The sequence below is a fragment of the Acomys russatus genome, chromosome 7, assembly GCF_903995435.1.
Source record: "Acomys russatus chromosome 7, mAcoRus1.1, whole genome shotgun sequence".
NCBI lineage: Eukaryota > Metazoa > Chordata > Mammalia > Rodentia > Muridae > Acomys > Acomys russatus.
The window spans coordinates 38,520,179-38,537,992 of NC_067143.1; the positions used below are offsets into that span (position 1 = coordinate 38,520,179).

Here is a 17,814-nt window from a genome sequence, read left to right on the forward strand (position 1 = left end):
TGGTCCTGCGAAGCAAGGGGCTCTGAATGGGAGTGCTGAGCTCTTCACCATTAGGATATTAACAAAAAACTGATGTCATTTCAAATGTTATTCATTTTAAAAGACGATTTACTCCCCAGATCTAGGCTCCCATCACTAATTCAGTGTATTTAATATGGTATTTCTCTTAATGCCATGTTCATGGAGTTCTTCACCTACTGAAAAACTGCCTAGGGCAAACCCAAGAACTGTTCTCTTTGTTTAAGACCTACAGTTGATGAGAGCAGAGCCTGAGAGACCACATGTATGCCTGGTGTGTCATGACGTGTTAATGCCCATGGCCTGTTCCACAGCACAGGTATCCTCTGCGGTAGGCTTGGGGACATCCAGCATGGTGGTTGACTTGTCTCTGGGATTTCTGGTAACTAGCATCCAGTGGTTCTTGGGTTTTTCAACTTTGTGTGAATCCAGATGTGTGTGAGCTGCAACCTCAATTTCCTTCCCAAAATAGGTCCTGCAGCAAAAAGGAATGGATTTCAGTTAGAAACTGAGTGACAGCGCTCCATGAATATTTGCTTATCACTCCTAGAAAATTCCTCTTGAGTCAGACCTCTCTCTACAAAGCTTGAGAAGGCCCCTAAAATGCAGTACATTTGCACATCAAAGTTCTACACAAAGCAAAATTCCAGCATCATAATTCATAATTATGATATTTAAAAGTATCAGATATAATGTCAGTTGATACATAATGTGTGGACAGTGTAGGTATCTCTGACAAAGTAATTCTCAAAGACAACATTAAATTTCTTTGGTGTTAAAAGTAAGTATTTGCAGAATCAAGACTGTTGGAATTTAAATTTTGGCCAATCAGGATTCTGGTAATGAACATATGGACCACCTCTGAATTTATTTAAATTAATTTGGAGGGGTACAGTCTTAATCAGTTTAATAACCTGATTCTGAATTACAAAATAAAATGTCACTTGACAAAATGAGATATTTGATGTGCCAACTGAGTAGTTAATCTCTGCATCTGCACGTAGAGCAGAAATTCTCAAATGATGTTGAGCATTAACAAATATTTTCACGTATTTGACTTGAGTATGCTTAAGAGTAGGTAAAAAAATGAAAACTGAAAATTGGTCTTTACTTTTAAATAATTTCTAATAAGCCTTGGTAACAAAAATAAATCAACGTTGTTGTTGTTGTTTTTAATTCAATATCTAAAGACCTCTTACGACTAGATATGGAGTTTTCATCAACATCTCTGCTTTTACATGCATGACCCTGAGCCAACCATGGCGTTCTCCTGAACCTGGCAGTGTGGTACCTTAGGGAGAGATGACGGTGGACTGCCAGGGCTCGGTTGGTGTGGCGATGATAGATGACAATTTTTTCATTTGCCTTTACAGGAAGGAAAAGAAAATGCTATTAGTACTCTGCCCAGGTTCCTAGAAGCAAAAGTCTAGAAATATATGAATATATCCATTTCTATATATAACCTAAAGGCTAGGGGTCCGTGATGGTTTTGATAAAAAGCATTGTGGTAGATATCTACATGGTGGGATAATCACTCATTGAATAAGATTTTTGACAATGTGAATATTGCTGATGGTATTAAGTACACACTCACACACATATGTATGTATGCAGGAGTTCCTACTTGTGTATATGGCATACATACATGTTTGTGTGGGTGGGTGCCTGCTGAATATATGTGTTCATGCATATGGAGGCCAGAAATGGCACTGGGTATCTTTCCATTGCATCCCACCTTATTCTTTGAGAAAGGATCTTTCATGCTGCCCACCTCCCTGGCACATGAGATCCCTCAAACTTGTGTAGCAGTGTGCAGCACTCTATCCACTGAGATGTCTCTATAGCCACTCATGATGTCATTCATATATATTCATAGCAAATAAAGTGGTTGCTTCTGGAATACTGAACTAATACTGGTGGTTTGTACATTAATGACTCTGGAAGTGAATATGTCTTGTGTTTACAATTAGGAAAAAAATTACTTTCTGGGCACTAGTACTTGACTGTTTCCCCCCACACTAGTCTAGAACTCATGATCCTCCTGCCTCAGCCTCCGGAATGTTGGAATTACACATGTGAGCCACTACAACTAGCCAAATAAATATTATCTTATAACCCTGACTCTTGTGAAATGAGCACTGTCCATCGAAGAAGGTCAGCCCTGGCATGTGAGCTGGTCTGGTACCCAAGGCCATACCCTCCTGGTGAGGAGAGTCCATTTCCACAGAACTCCACATCAGTTAAGACCAGTTGGATAAATGGGTCTGGACAGGACTAAGACCAATCCAGTCACATATGAACTAAAAAAGAGGAGCAATCACCAAGCCAGAAAGGTGTGGCCGCCCATCTTTCTTGCTTGCTTGCTTTCTCAATAATCTCAGTCTGGCACCTGTCTGCTCTCCCTTGAGAGGGGAGCTGTTGTCCTGCCCAGTTGTAAGATCACCCTCGCCTTCCTATCAGCTCCCAAGCCCCAGCAGTGCCCTCTACTACTGGAACTGTCTCATACCTAATCAGTGTCTTTCAGCATCCTTCCTGACAGCACCTGCTTGAGGCGTCCCACTTGCCCAATACACATTTGCCCTGTCTCCACAGCTGATGTACCCAGCTTGCTCAGCCATAAGTAAAGTTGGAGGTCTGCTGAGACAGCTATATTATATGCAGGTACCTCGGGGAGGCCTGGGCAGCTATGCAAGCTTCCCTGAGTAAAGTTCAGAGACCTGCCTGGACCATGAGGTGAATCATCCATAGAGCCAAGAGCTCCAGCAGTCACACTACTCCTTCAAAGGAGCACAACCAGAGCCACTCAGACAGCAATGAGCTGCCTGCTGCTCATATGACGTAACCTTCGGGTCCTCACAAAACTCCCTAAGAAGCTACCATGAGCACTTTTTTTTCCCCATGAGCACTTCTAACTTACACTGGCTATAGGCAATGCAGCCACAAGCACTGCCATCCTAGAAGAGCCATGTTAGGGGAGGATGGGTACAGAGAAGATTCTGCCAAGCTGGCTTCATTGTGGATAAGGAGGAATAAACCTCCAGGTAGCAAAAAACCTTCAGGACCCAAGGTCCCCTGCTAAAGCTTTGAAGAGATAGGCCCACTGTGTGGGGAGGAATCAGAGTAGCCCATGACTATAGCCCCTTTTAGTGTCAGCCCTATAAAGCTGCTGATGCCAGATGTTGCCCATGGTTCCTAGTAAGTCCTCCCCTTCCATGTAACAGATGCCTCCTTTGATGTATAGCAACGCTTTGGATTTGAGAGGTAGCCAGCTTGCTCTGTGCCTGTGGGAACCTCATGTCTTGTCCTCTGGCACATTTGGCCCAGAGTCCGAAGTGGGAGTGACCATGGACTGTGCCCGCCTCCGTAGCTGCTTGATGTACTCATCTCTTCCCTCAGCTTCTCAGGATCTTTTGAGATGAGAACTTAAGTCAAGCAAAGTGATGCCTGTTCTAGCACTTGAAAGAATAGAGAGTCTCAGGCCAACCTGGGCTACAGAGTAAGGAAAGAAATGGGCTGGTGGGGGTGGGGTGAGAGGGGAGGAAGGAAGGAGGTGAAGAAACAAAGAGACGGGAAGAGAAAGGGATAGAAATAGAGAAAGGAAGATGAGACAGGGTTGGAGGAAGGAAGGGAAAAGGAGAGATGGGAAAGGGAGAGTAAAAAGGAGGGAAAGAAGAAAGGGAGGTCAGGAGAAAATGAGAGAAGAAAAAAGAGCTAGGGAGGGAACCAGACTGACCTAATGAGGACTATATGGGTGAGGTTGGGAAGCTCTTTTGTGAGTTGGGATCTCATAAAGAGCAGATAGCCTGTATCGAGCATGTCCAGGGCTCCTGGATCATTTGCACAGTGCTAAGGATGATTCTAGCCTGCAGCCAGGATCAGGAGTGTGGAGTGCTGCCTCGGACTGGTGCTATCCACATTGGAGTTTAAATGAAAGAAAAAAGAGAAAGTCTACTTGCTATTGGAGCTACAGTGAGCCTCTGCTTGACTGACAAGTGTGAGCCACAGCCCTTCCTTGCACAGACCCCAGGAGCCCAGTGTCCCACGTGCCAAGCTCACCCTGACTGGGAAGCCTTCATATTCCAGGCGCAGTTGGGGGTCAAGGAAGGCAGCCTGCCAGCAGTTCAGATGGGAGACCTCATCCGTCAGAGTCACCTCCTGGAGCCAGGACTTTTTAGAAGATTTCAGATGGCTCCTGTGGTCACTTGATAAATACAGCTGGAAACAGCAGCAAACACATGATCTCAGTCACAACTAACTACCCAAAAAGCTGGGGAATGGGCAACCAATGACACTGTACTGCAAACAGGCACAAAAAACAACCAGTTTCTGGAATCCTGTTCCTAGCCATCCTATGAGAAAGCATAATGCTCCCTTTCCTTAGGAACATGTCAGAATAGCATCTTCCCTCCTCTTTCCCTCCCTCCCTCCTTCTCCATATCCCTCTCCTCTTTCCTGGGATGGTTGTAATGAGAATGGCCCCCGTGCTCATGTGTTTGAACACTTGGTACCCATTTGCTGAGACTTTTTGGGAAGGATTAGTAGGTGTGGCCTTGTTGGAGGAGGTGTGTCACTGGGGAGGGCTTTGAGGTTTCAAAAGCCCATGCCATTCTCAGCTAGCTCTCTATCTTTCTGCCTCCTGCCTGAAGACCAGCTGCGCTGCTCTAGCACCATCCCTGCCTAGCTGCTGCCATTCCCCCTGCCATACTCACAGTCTCTTAACAATCTAGAACTGTGGCCCTCCAAATTAAATTAAATTTCTTTCCTGGCCTGCCTTGGCCATGGTGGTTTTTTTTTCATAGCAATGGAAAGGTAACACATTTTTCATATTCCTTTTTTTTTTTTTTCTCCCTTTCTCTTTCAAAACATGGGGCCTGGGTTTGTGTCTTATGCACTATAAATAACATTGCTGACACTGGGCATCTGAGATCAGGTGCTCTTTAACCCAGAGCCATCACAGCTGGCACTTGCTAGTGAGTCTACAGAGTGACCCTGACCATCTGGAATCCATGTTCCCATTGGGAACAGATGCCAACTGCGTGGCTATGCTTTGCCAAAAGCTGAACCATCCCATCGGAAGTCCAGAATTTTTGTTCATTCGCCTTCTCCTTGAACATGAATGTGGTTTCTCTGTCTTTTAGCAAGTTTTTAATGTGTTCAAATTTTTAAGAGGTATTTTATTTATGTGTATGAGTGATTCATCAACGTGTATGTATGTTCTCTGTGTGTGTGCCTGGTGCCTGCCAAAGTCAGAAGAAAGTATCCTATTGTGAGCCACCATGTGGGTGCTGGGAAGTAAACCCAGGTCTTCTACAAAATCAGTACATGCTCTTAACCATTGAGCCATCTCCTTGGCCCCTTGTGAATGCTTTTTATCTGTGAGGCTGTCCTTGGGGAGAAACAAAGAAGATGTAAGTGAGTTATAGTCCTCTGTGCATTCTCTACCCAGCAAGAGAGGAGATGAAGATGGCATAAGTGAGCTATGATCTGCCATACATTTTCTACCCAGCAAGAGAGGAGATGGGCTGTGAATAAGAGACCTATCTTGCTACCCTCTGGATGTTGACTGCCTCCCACATGGCTGGTGACACTGTTGGGATAAAAGGCTTCGGGGGAGGATCTCCTATGCTTACAGATGTTCCTCAGGAGCCAGAAAAAACTAAGCAGGCCTGAACTGCAGCTGGCATTGGGAATGAAAAGATGGCTGGTGTGTGCTATGGAGAAAGAGAATGAGCTGGGCCTGCGTGGGGAAGGACGTCGCTGCAGTGACAGTCAAAAAACTCCACACAGGAAGAAATAACAATATCAAGACCAGGGCTACTACCATGTGAAGAGAGCCATAAACCTGACCGAGATCTAAAACACCTTCCTAAGAGAAACTGAAAGACATCTCACAAGACTAAAAACTTCAAAGTTATTAATAAAAAGCATTCAATTTTACAGTGCCAAGTGAACACAAAGTGACTTTTTCCTACAGAGGCGGAGGGATAGGAAAAGATAATTATTGTATTTAGCTCAAAGATTAAGTCCTAATGTAATTCAGACAGAGAGAGATAATGGGGAGAAACAAAGATCTGTCAAAGTGTATTATGGTGATGTATAATTACAACACTGTAGTCCCAGGGTAAAAATAGACAACTTCAGTGGATCAAAATAGAACATTCAGGAAGAGTACATGGTGCATAGGATAATTTAATATATGCGTAGGGGAGCAGGGTGCATCGAGGAAGAATTATTCAAGAGGTAACGTGAGAGGGATGAACATTTGAGAAGCTCGGGTGGAAAACCTTTTACCAAAATAAATCTCAAGTGCGTTAAAAAATAAATTTAAACCAACGTCAAACTGTAAACACCTGGAGAGTAGTACTTGTTCTTCTTATCAGATCTCTAACAGACTAGACATTAAAAGCAATGGAGGGGCTAAGGAGCTGACTCAGCGAACAAAAGCTCTTCCTGCACAAGCCTAGTGGCCCGTGTTCAGCTCCATGGAGCCCACAGAAAACAAGTAGATACAGTGATGTGTGCGTCTGTGATCCCAGGTGTCCTGTGTAAGACAGGAGGCAGAGGTGAGAGAACTGTCTGGAATCCCATGGGCCAACTAGCCAGGAATGCACAGTGTAAATAACAAAAATGAGAGAGACCCTGCCTCAAACACGGTAGAAAATGAACACTGACTTCTAAATGGTGTCCTACACACACAGACACACACACATACACAAACACACACACACACAGAGAGAGAGAGAGAGACAGACAGACAGACAGAGACAAAGACAGAGAGACAGAGACAGAGAGACAGAGAGAGAGAGCTTCAAAGGAAAACTGATAGATTTTACTCAAAAATACAACTACAATATAAATAAACCCAGCCAATTCAGAGGCAAAGAACATGTGTTTCCCAGGGCAAGAGAATGAGGATACAGGAGAGGAGAGGGCAAAATTACAGGGAGGACATACAGGTGCTGCAACATTTACATACCCTTTCCTGTTTGTCCATTTGTTCAAATTAATGACGACTTAAATTATGGCATTTGTCACACTTTAGTGCCATTTGTATTTACTGTTGCTGAGAGTAAAAGTTAGTACAATCAACTTAAAAAGAAATGGTTACATGTTATCTTTAAAAAAACAAAAAGAAAAAACAGGATTGCAGGTTGTAACATAGGCTGGCCTGGAACTTGTGGCAATCCTCCTGCTTCAGCACCCAAATGCTGAAATTATGGATGTGTGTCACTATATCCAGCTTTCGATATTTCTAATTGTATTCACATTGTTTGTTTGTTTGTTTCGAGGCAGGGATTCTCTGTGTAGCCTTGGCTGTCCTGGACTCATTTTGTAGTCCAGGCTGGCCTCGAACTCACAGCGATCCACCTGCCTCTGCCTCCCTCAGTGCTGTATACGGGCTTTCACCATCACTCCCAGCTTATATTCACATTCTTCATATCAATAATTTTATGCCAAAAAAAATCTATTCTGAAGACAGACTCACTAGCTAGGCTTTCAGGGGCGTGGGGCTTTAAGCATCTACACATAGATACACATGGAACTTTATATAGGACATAAAAATAGAATAACAAACCTAATTGGTTAGATATGTTGTATGTTGGCACATACCTGTCATCTCGGTACTCAGAAGGCTGAGGTAAGAAGAATACTAGTTCAAGGCCAGGCTTAGCTGATTAGTCAGACGAACAGGAGAGGAGAGAAAAGGGGAGAGAAGAGGAGGAGAGACAAATAGGCTGAGTAGCTTTAACACTGCCACACAAGGTGTATTAGGCTCCCCATAAGCATAATTGCTAAGAAGAGCTTTGGAAACACTGGAAGACAAAGAACCTGGGCGTTCATTATGATCACATCTGACTTTTGTTTTTCTGAAGAAGACATATAGAAAGGCACAGATAGAAGAAGGTGAACACGTGTGCCGATCCCTCAGTGCAACACTCCTGTCGCAGTGACTTAGCGGTTCAATTTCGTGTCTAAACTCAGAATGCACATCACCACCTAAGCATGGCATAATTTGCCTGGCACCACTGGTTTTGTCTTTATGGTACCAAAAAAATGATGAGAAAATGGTGTGGGTTTTTTTTTTTTTTTCATTGTCAGAAAATCCTCACAAGACACAGAGTGCAGGGGGAGGGGGCTCATTTGGGCTCACAGTTTAAGGAGTTAGTTTCTCATGGTGGGGAAGACTTGGAACAGCTTATGACTGTGGCAGTACATATGAGGCCACTGATTACATCTCAGTGGACCAAGGAGCAGAGAGACTGGGCCAGAACCCAAGAGAGCTATAACCCTTAAAGCCTTCCCTTGACTGCAAATCACTTCCTCCAGTTGGTCCCCACCTCCCAGAGGAGCACTGCCAGTTGGGAACTCAGTATTCAAACACAGGAGCATATATATAGGGACACATTTCACATCCAAGCCATAACAATACACACAGTCCCAGCTCTGCCATTTAGCAGCTGAACTTCTATGTCCCCAGCGCCTTTGTGTCAAGAGACTCACTTGAAAAAAAAAAAGAGTTAATATATTGGAAGCAATTATGGCATTGCCTGCATGGTGCTCAAATTTTATGAGTCCCTGACTCAAACGTTCATTTACACGAACCCCTAATCCACAGCTTGCACATGAAGTTCTGGTTCTGTTGTCCATTGTGTTTTGTTGAGATGGGTCTCATTCTATGGGCCAGGTGAGTCTCGAACTCATGGCAATCCTCCAGTCTCAACTCCTCAAGTCCTTGATGTATATAGGTGTGTATAGACACCTGGCCTATTATACTTCATCATTTCCAAAACAAAAGAGGATCTCGGAGACTGGAGCACCTTGGCTTCTGCAAACTCACGTTGCCCTTATTGCTTCTTAGGGAAAACAAAACAAAACCCATGTGTGCTAGCGAAAAGCTTAAACTGCCAGAGCTGGCTTCAGTGGTCCATGCTATTGTCCCAGTTATGTGGGCCACTGAGACAGAAGAGTCACTTTGAGTCTAGGAGCTTGAGATTAGTCCAGAAAGTGTGTACCTTGCTTGCTAGTATTGGTGGACAAATGTCAGTTAACACAATCATTTAATTTACTGTTTAAAGTAGCATAAACTTCTGCCTTTTGGCAGCTGCGTTACAAAAAGACTTTTCTCTCTTCGCTCCTTAGCTTTTAAGGGTAGGGGTGTTGTTTGTTTTGTTATTTACAACGTTAAGGGGAAAGAATCAGGTACACAAAGTGCGTACTGGAACCCACAGACTGAATCCAGCAGAAGTGGAGCCCTCATCTGCACAGTCCCTTCTGGAGGCTCCTGTTGGCTTCCTTGGAAAACAAGACCGATCAGGCGACCGTAGGCACGCAGGAGAGCACTCACCATCTTGCGTTCCAGTCCTGCCACTATCCCGAGGCAGAAGCTCTGCCCGTACCGAAGGACTTGACCCGTTTCATTGTTGCTTGTGTTCTCACTGGAGGGTAAGAGCGATGGGAGAAAGTGAAGACTCTGCCTCACTCCCACACTTTTCTTGACAGTGTATAGTTACATACCGTGCTAAATTAAGAAACCAAAGTTCCTCTTTGTCCTGTTTTGTTCATCATGGCAAAGAACTCAGTCATCCCAAATAACATCAAGAGAAGCTTGTGGCAAGGATTGTAAACTTTGTCACAGGTGAAAGCAGTCTTGGCGGGTTTTGCCCTTGGACACACCATGGATACTCCCTGAGATTAACCTTGAGATAGGCTGGGTGGAGCCATCCTGGGCCTGGAATTCAGGAAGGGGACCTGGGGACTCCACCTGGATTATTGTTTTTCTAATCACCCCCAATGGGAGAGGGAGACCGCCCCTTGCATGTGAGAGACAGGCAGACGGAGAGGACAGAGAGGAGCAGCAGGTTGAGCACACGTGGATCGGGAAGAGGACCAGCGCGCAGGCCAGAGACACCTAGGGACCCGACCCATGGAACGGATACCGGAAGGTTCACTCTTGTTTCCCTTTAGCCTTTTTTCCCTTTTGTGTAAACTAGTTGGGTTGCATAATAAAGTTTAATTGTTAAGAAACAGAGCCAACAGAAGCTGGTGAGAATCACGGGCTAGAATCCATCATCAATTTGTGTAAGATTCATTGAAATATTCTTGAAGGCTTTTTTTTTTTCTTGAATTAATCTATTCATGTCTTTATTTGGGAGGAAATAGTAGGACACCATTATGTTGCAGGTGGTTCCTCCCATCCCTTAGCTTCCAGAATAAAAACTCAGGACGCTCGCTAAATATTACGCAAATGCATAGGCCATATAGCTAGGCTCTTCTCCAACTAGCTCATAACTTAAAATAACCCATCATACTAATTTACATTCTGCCACCTTCCTTATAGCGTGGTAGTTGAATCTCCTGTGCTTCTCTCTGCCCCAGAATCCTTTGGGCCTGCCAGATGTCCCGCCCTATTTCTTGCCTAAGCTATAGGCCACAGGTTTTTTAATTGACGGGTGTTGCATCCATACAATCCACAGGAGATTCCTTCTACATTTGTGGAAATGCACGGCTTTGTGTTTTGGTGTTTTGAGACAGAGTCTCACACTGAAGCCCAGGCTGGCCTTGGACTCACTATGTAGCCCAAACTGACATGGGATTTGCAGGAATCCTCCTGTCTCATCCTCCTGAGAGTGCTTGGGCTGCAGGTGTAAGCCACCACATCCATCTATAAAAATCTTTTTCTTCCAGCCTTAAGTAGCATGCTATTTATTCCCTACCCTGCCTCACAGATCAAATCCAGCCAGACAGACTGAAGGTTATACCTCTGCAGGCATTAAATAAAATCTTCCCCCATACTCTTCCAGGAAGTAAAAATGGTCATCAAGTTAAAGTTGTTTTACTATAAACCATCTGTACTCAAGAAAATTAGATGCAGGATGCTGATGACAGGTTCTATTCTTGTCGCTGAAACATTGTCACAAAGTCTTTAACAAAGTGAAATTGGTGGTTTTAATTGAGATTGCATGTTTCTAAGGGTCCTGTTGGTCATTTCCAAAACTTCAAGTAAGTTTTCAGTACACAGTTGATTTTAAAAGAGTAAAGCCCATCTCAAGCAACCTTCTTCTAAATGCCTATTTTGTTTCAATGCTAACGTAACAGTATCAAGATCATTGCACCCACCCTTGTAAGCACAAAGCATCCTGTCATGTTGCTTGAAAGATCCCTCTTTGCTTCCAGGCAGAATGTAAAGTCAATTCTCTGGATCTGATCCTCATGAAGCAAGCATTTTGATTTGAACACTGATAGCTAATTATCCTGCTGTTTTAGACAAACAGGCATGTAAAGGACCCTCGACAATATTTTTTAAGTAAGCAAGCATGGTGAGACCTCAGAAAATGTCCCATCACCACCTAATCTGTGTGTGTGTATGTGTGTGTGTCCATGTGCATGCATATATGTGTTCATAAGCACAGAGGTATTCCTCACTTGCTGTCCACCTTTAAAAGACTAAAAAGAAAAAAAAAAGATGAAAAAGAACCAGAATCTCTCATTTGGCCAGAAATTCACCAAGTAAGCTAGTCTCAGGGATCTGCATGTCTCTGCCTCCCCAGCCCAGGAATTACAAGTATATGGCCCCACACTAGGCTTTTTTTTTTTTTTCTCCCTTTTTAATAAGGGTTCTAGGGCCAGGCATGGTGGCACACATCTGTAATCCCAGCACTCTGGGAGGCAGAGGCAGGCAGATCCCTGTGAATTCAAGAACAGCCTAGTCTACAGAGTGAGTTTCAGGACAGCCAAGGCTACTCAGAGAAATCCTGTCTCAAAAAACAAAAACAAACAAACAAAAAACAAAGAAAAAAAAGATTCTAACTTGGGTCCTCAGACATATGAAGTAAACACTTACTGACTAGTGTCTTCTCATTTCAGAGTGTTTTAAAGCTATGAAACTGTGATGCTCTGAAACTGGGTGTCTCTACCTCAGAATGATGAAGGAGTTCCTGCTCATTGGGACCATGGTCTGAACAGCACTCACGCCGCAGGGTATTTCTAATTCATCATGCAGCTGCGACTTAACTTCATCTGGGCTCATGCACAGGCACAGGTCTCCTTCCTGAAACACACCAGCTTCCTCCCCCCGGGCGTGGTTAGGGTTCACAAGCATCACATTATTGCCATAGTGGGCATATCCATCTTCAGATACCGAAAGCTGCACCTACAATTTTAATAAGAATTTCCCAGTAAGCCACACAGTTCCTTAGCTGCTGAGGCCAAGGCCCCTCCCAAGTGTACCTCCTTACACTTTATGTGTGCAAGCATAAATCCATCCCTTTATTGGGAAAATGCAAACATAATTAAGTAAACATAAAGAAGAGCAGACTTCCCTTAATGTTCTTAAAATCTAGAGGAATTTTAAACATTGTACTTTTCAGATTAACTTATTTTAAAGTATCCCAAATGGTTACTTGTTTATAGAAACTTTGCTTGCTTAACTCACTTAACTAAACAGAATTTTTGAAATTGGCCTTGGAATTTAACATTACCGGTCTCAAGAAATTCTTTTTCCACCTTCTGTTTCTCTGAATAAGAAGTTCTCCCTTCTCCCTTTTCTCTAAGAAGTCTTTCATGCGCTCCTGGGGATGCAGAAACAGAATAAAGGGGGAGTCTAAAACAGAACACTGGCAGCTTTTCCCTCGAAAGCATCTCAAGCTCAAAGACAGTTTGAGAACACAAAAGGAAATGTGATCGCTCTAGGGATGGCAGAAATGTCCTCAGCACTACATGGGGGAATGCTTAGAAGAAGAAGAAAAAATGAGAAGAGAAAGGCTGGAGGAAGAAAAAGAGAGGGCCCCTGTGCTTATCTCATCCAGAAACAATCAGGAGTGATATTTGGAGGCCAGCAGTCTCTACTGAGGTTCCGCTTGACTGTGGGTTGAGCGTGTGGAAAGCGCAGACCTCGCTATACACTTAAAACCCAGACCCCTGCAACACCTAGGAATGCCACAAAGCTAGTGAAGGCAGAGGGCCCAGGAGGAGGCAAGCTGCGCTTGCTCTAGGTACAGGAAGGGTAGAGCGGGGACACCCAGTAATGCTGGGTGCTCAGAGACAGCTGGTGAGCTACTTCAGGTATAGCAAAGATGGGTGAGGATGAGTGAGAAAAGGCTAAGTGCTCAGCAGAGATGGAGGATGCAGGATAGGGGTCTGGGATCCTAGGGACGCGGCAGCGGTCTTTGCACCTCCTCCAGGTAGACGTCTTCGTTCCAGTTGCCCATCCGGACTCCAGGACCATACAAGTTCTGCGCCATCGTCCCCTGCTTTCTAGAAAGCTGGCCTTCAGGGACACCCAGCGTTAGCGAGCTTCATTGCCATGACGACCAGGCAGCGCCCGATTGGTCAAGGTCTTCTTGGCTAGCCAATAAATGACATCACACAGAATATGTTGGTCCCGCCTTGGGCTGCCAAGTACTCTCCACCTCGCTCTGCCCCTCCCATCACTGCCACTGTTTTAAGATAATCAACACTGGGGGGGGGGGGCGGGGGGGGGGCGAGCGGAGCAGGAACGGGTCACAGGATGGGACACTGTTCCAAATCCCAAATTTGCAGGCACTCTTGGTTTAAAAAAAAAAAAAGTTTGTTGCAGCCAACTTTCCTAACGACGATATTGTCTTGTAAGTAGGAGGAATAAACAGGCAGGACCACTGCCTGCTGCTGCCTGCTGGCTGAATCCATTCATTGATTCCCCAGTGTCCAGCACCTGCCAACACAGACAAGAAATGGAAAGCGAGAGCCAAACCAAGCCAATCAGGGAAGCCAGATCCTGGAAACAAATTGCTTCAGGATATGGTAATCCATATAAGCCACCAAAGAAATTACTGTCCTGGAGGGAGGGACTGGAGGCTAATGGATGCCATTACTGCCATGGGTGTGTGTGGGGTGTGTGTGTGTGTGTGTGTGTGTGTGTGTGTGTGTGTGTGTGTGTGTGTGTATGAGGAGAGACAGACAGACAGAGACAGACACAGAGAGAAAGGAGGGGGGAGAATATTAGGACAAACTTGTAGGTAAAAGGTTCCTCATAGACCTGAAAGGACCTAAGCTGGGAAGCTGCATCGTAGGACACAAAAATAGGAATATTCTGTTCCTTTGTGACGCCACTGACTTTGTCCCTCCAAGGTGCTAGATCAGACATTACATTGGATCAGACACAGGTCACTCCGATTCTGTGATAAACTGGAAACAGAATCAGTGAAGCTAGCAGCATACCTAAGTTCAAACTGCTAAGCCTGCCCTTGCAGCCCATGGTGCACAATAGACATTGACTGCAACTGTTTATACCGGATCATAGTAATCTGAAAGCAGGCTGTTGCCTAGTGATGTCACAGCAGTACCCGTCAAGCCACGGAGCATCGCTCACATGCTTTCAGTGATGCTGGTATGAAAGAAACACCTGTGTGTTGTCTGAACAAAAGCATAGCGCACACAATCCTGGTTAGCACATATGACTCATAGTGACACTACATAACTATGTTACTGGCTCATTGCTTATGATAGGGTGCTTTTACCCCTATTTTAAAAGGTATACTTTCTGCTTATTATGGGATACTATAAAGCAGTGTGTGAGGTAACCCTGCAAGCAATCTCCTGCAGCTCCTACTGGGACACCTCCAGATGGTCTCGTTTGCTTTTGTGTTGTTCTGTTTACTACCACCCAAAACATTCAAAACCAATACTGATGTTGGAGAGAACTTTAATGTGGAAAGATTGACCTGGAAGCAAAGTTCAAAGTAATTTTTTTTTCTCCCCAAATTCACAAATCAACGACAGCTATTAGGGAGTGGGTGTCCCTAAGGTTAACAACACTAACAGAAGTGTGAGGAGGGCCCACAGCAGATACAGAGGAACACTAAGACCTTGGCAATCACTTGAAGTACAGCCCCAAGAAGCATCCCTGCTCCAGCCAGGTATGTTGGCCCATGCCTGTAATCCCAGCACTCACCATGTGGCGGCCGAAGGATCAGGAGTTCAAGGTTGTATTCAAGCAGGAAGTTAAGTTTGAGGCGAGCCTAGGCTATGTGAAAAGTATCTCAAGAAGGCATGGGGGTTGCTGGAAAGATGGCTCAGCAGTTAAGAGCAAGTGTCACTCTGGCAGGGGACCCATGGTGAATGGCGCACATCTGCCTGTAACACTAGTGCTAGGCCAGATGTCCTTGACCTTTACCAGGCTCTCACCTCAGGTGCACAGACCTACATGCGTACCCACGTGGACGCATAGTTAAAATTATTTTAAATACCCTTTGGGAAGTAAAGGCAGGCAGATTTCTGAGAGTCAGATGTTTGCCCAATCCACTTAGCAAAGTAGGGTTATACAGTGAGACACTGTCTCAAAACATACACACACACACACACACACACACACACACACACACACTTGTACTATATCTCAACGATTCCATATGCACATTTATAACTCTAAAGTCAGTGTTGTTTCCCTTAAGTGTTTCCATATTGGGGCTGGACTCTTGTCTCATCAGCAGCAGCCTGTAAAATAAGGCCTAAACCAGCAGGAGTTTAATTACCTGTCAGAAGAATGAGACATGAGACCTGAGTCCCATCTCTGGCCGTGGAAGAAGATGAGACATCCTAAACTTCCCAGCAGGTGATTAATAAGTAACTTTTAAAAACTGACTCTAGGAGCCTTAAGTCTTACAAGATTACTTTGCATCAGGGCGCTGTCTCACAAAAAAAAAAAAAAAAAAAAAAAAAAAAAACAAGACATACCATTTCTCCTTCCTGGGGCCACAAAGGGGTCTGTCAATTACTTGAACAAGACAAAGTCCTTCAGGCCCTTTTTGAGATTATAAATTATTTAGTTTATATATAATTATAAAAATTTTTCATTTCCTTTCTTTTAAAAGTCTCAAAACCAAGATTTAAACTGATACTTATTACTCATTGCTGACCTTGGGTGGTTGACAAAATCTGTCTCTAGTAACAGACCTGGCCTCTACACCCTCTGTTTTACAACGGTGATTTTGACATAAAGCAGCCATATAAAGCACTTTTTTAAAGTATTTGCTTTTTTTTTTTTTTCATGATTTGATGAAGTATAGGAAATTTTCCTTTCAGTTCTTTGTTACTTGTGCAATGTCTGGGTTAAAGAAAAAAAAAAAAAAAGGAAAAGCCACAGAAACACTTGAAAAGCATCATGTTCAGGAAAGAGAAGTGGGACAAAGTTCAGAGAGTGGGGAGGAGAGCCAGAAGACATGAGCTAAGAACAGATCACAGAAGCCCTTACTGGATGTGGCTGGATGCAGGTCAGCCCAGTGGAACACTGAGAAAGCCAGGTAGGACAGCTTTCCCACTAGCTGTGCAAGCACTGTCTCTGGGCCTCAAGAGCTCTCCTCATTGGCAGAAAAGGAAATGGTTACTGCCAACACTGGAAGGTACGGCCAGAACAATCTGCAATGTGTTGATTGGTATGAAGGAGAAAGAATCTGGTTATCAAGTAAATTTAAGGTGAAAAATAAGTAGGATTCTTCATCACAGGGATTCTCAGAGTCTTGCCTTGGAAACCTACGACAGAACTGCAGGCATGCATTGCAGCCCAAGTTCATCTCAATGTGTCCTCAGGATCATCTTGTAAGAAGCATTGACTATACTTGAAAAAATATATATATATATTTTTTGAGACAGCCCAGGCTGGCTTCACAGTATAGACAAAGATGACCTTGAACTTCCGATCCTGATCTTTCTACCTTTGCCTCATGAGTGCTAGGATTCCAGGCACACACCACCACATGGGTGAGTGATACTGGAGATTGGGTTCAGGGCTTTGGTTTTGCTACAAAAGCACTCTACCAACTGACCTAACTCTCCAGTCCACAGACTTTCCTTTTAGACTTGTAACTCTTTGTGAAGCCTCACACTGGAACTTAGGATCCTCCTGTGTGTACTTCCTGGGATGGCAGGTTTACCCCACCACACCCAGCCAGCCCCCTGAAACAATTTCAAAAGAAGAAAGCTGCTTTCCACCAGATTGATGGCATCAAGAACACACCTCTAGTGCATCCCATTAGGATAACTGAGGTAACCAAAGTCATCCGCAAGACCAGCTAACAGGGACAGTGCATACAGGGTGTGTAGAATTTATAGGCAGCATCAACTATCCCACCACATCTAAGGTGAAAGGTCCACAAGAGTGATGTGCTCACCTTGCTGGAGTCAGAACAGAGGCTTGGAAGCTGTGCTGAACTTGCCACTGGATCTTAGCTATCCATCCACTTGGCCCATGGCATGACCCACAACTGTTAAATAAATAAAGGGCTTGCATTGTATGGAGGGAGGGGGAGATGGGGATAAGCTTTCTTTGCATTCACAGTATCAGAGGTTTTGTTCACATCACTGGGCCCACAGGACTGTTGGCCTGTGTTGAGTGAGGCAAGGCACCATGGCAAAAGGGGAAGATGTGGTGAAACAGAATTCTTCGTCTCATAGAAGACAGGAAGGGGCCTCAGACAAGATAATGCCTTGCCTGGAGACAGCTCTAGTGGCCTGCATCCTTTGACTAGGCCCATCTGCCTTGTACTATGTTCCAAAATAACACCACAACCTGGGAACCAAGCTTTCAACACATGAGCCTAGTATAGTTATCACTAGATTGTAGGGACCCAGCTATGCAATGCGGGGGAGGGAGCCATACAAGTGTGCATTTAGCTGAGACTCACTGCCTATGGTATCCTGTGCTTTGCCCTGGGGAAACAGAAGTAAATGAGAGACTCCTGGTCCCTATCTTTGCAGAGTGCCAGCAGAAGGAGGCAGCCCTTCTGCACAGTGACAGCAGGCTAGGGGTGGGGGATGGGCACT

General features: G+C 44.5%; 1 protein-coding gene across 2 annotated transcripts; it reads right to left on the bottom strand.

Annotated features, from left to right (window-relative positions):
* Positions 1–284: 284 nt before the first annotated feature.
* Positions 285–17,250, bottom strand: Cfap161 (cilia and flagella associated protein 161). 2 transcript variants are annotated; one of them, XM_051148856.1, is made up of 7 exons: positions 17,163–17,250; positions 12,498–12,587; positions 11,934–12,169; positions 9,365–9,455; positions 4,075–4,233; positions 1,310–1,383; positions 285–493 (listed from the first exon to the last, which is right to left on the bottom strand). In XM_051148856.1, exons 2-7 carry the CDS (start codon positions 12,579–12,581, stop codon positions 298–300), a joined length of 840 nt encoding a protein of 279 aa, XP_051004813.1. In that variant the 5' UTR covers positions 12,582–12,587; positions 17,163–17,250; the 3' UTR covers positions 285–297. The 2 variants fall into 2 exon arrangements, with proteins under 2 accessions (XP_051004813.1, XP_051004812.1); XM_051148855.1 differs by lacking the exon at positions 17,163–17,250 and adding an exon at positions 13,191–13,333.
* Between the last annotated feature and the right edge of the window lie 564 nt (positions 17,251–17,814).

Excerpts from the sequence above, each read along its gene's own strand:
- Cfap161 (XM_051148855.1), bottom strand. The coding sequence starts at position 13,259 with ATGGCGCAGAACTTGTATGGTCCTGGAGTCCGGATGGGCAACTGGAAC. Across the intron at positions 12,170-12,497 it reads AAAAGAATTTCTTGAGACCG|GTGCAGCTTTCGGTATCTGA; the intron begins GTAATGTTAAAT and ends TTAAAATTGTAG. Across the intron at positions 1,384-4,074 it reads ATGAAGGCTTCCCAGTCAGG|GCAAATGAAAAAATTGTCAT; the intron begins GTGAGCTTGGCA and ends CTTCCTGTAAAG.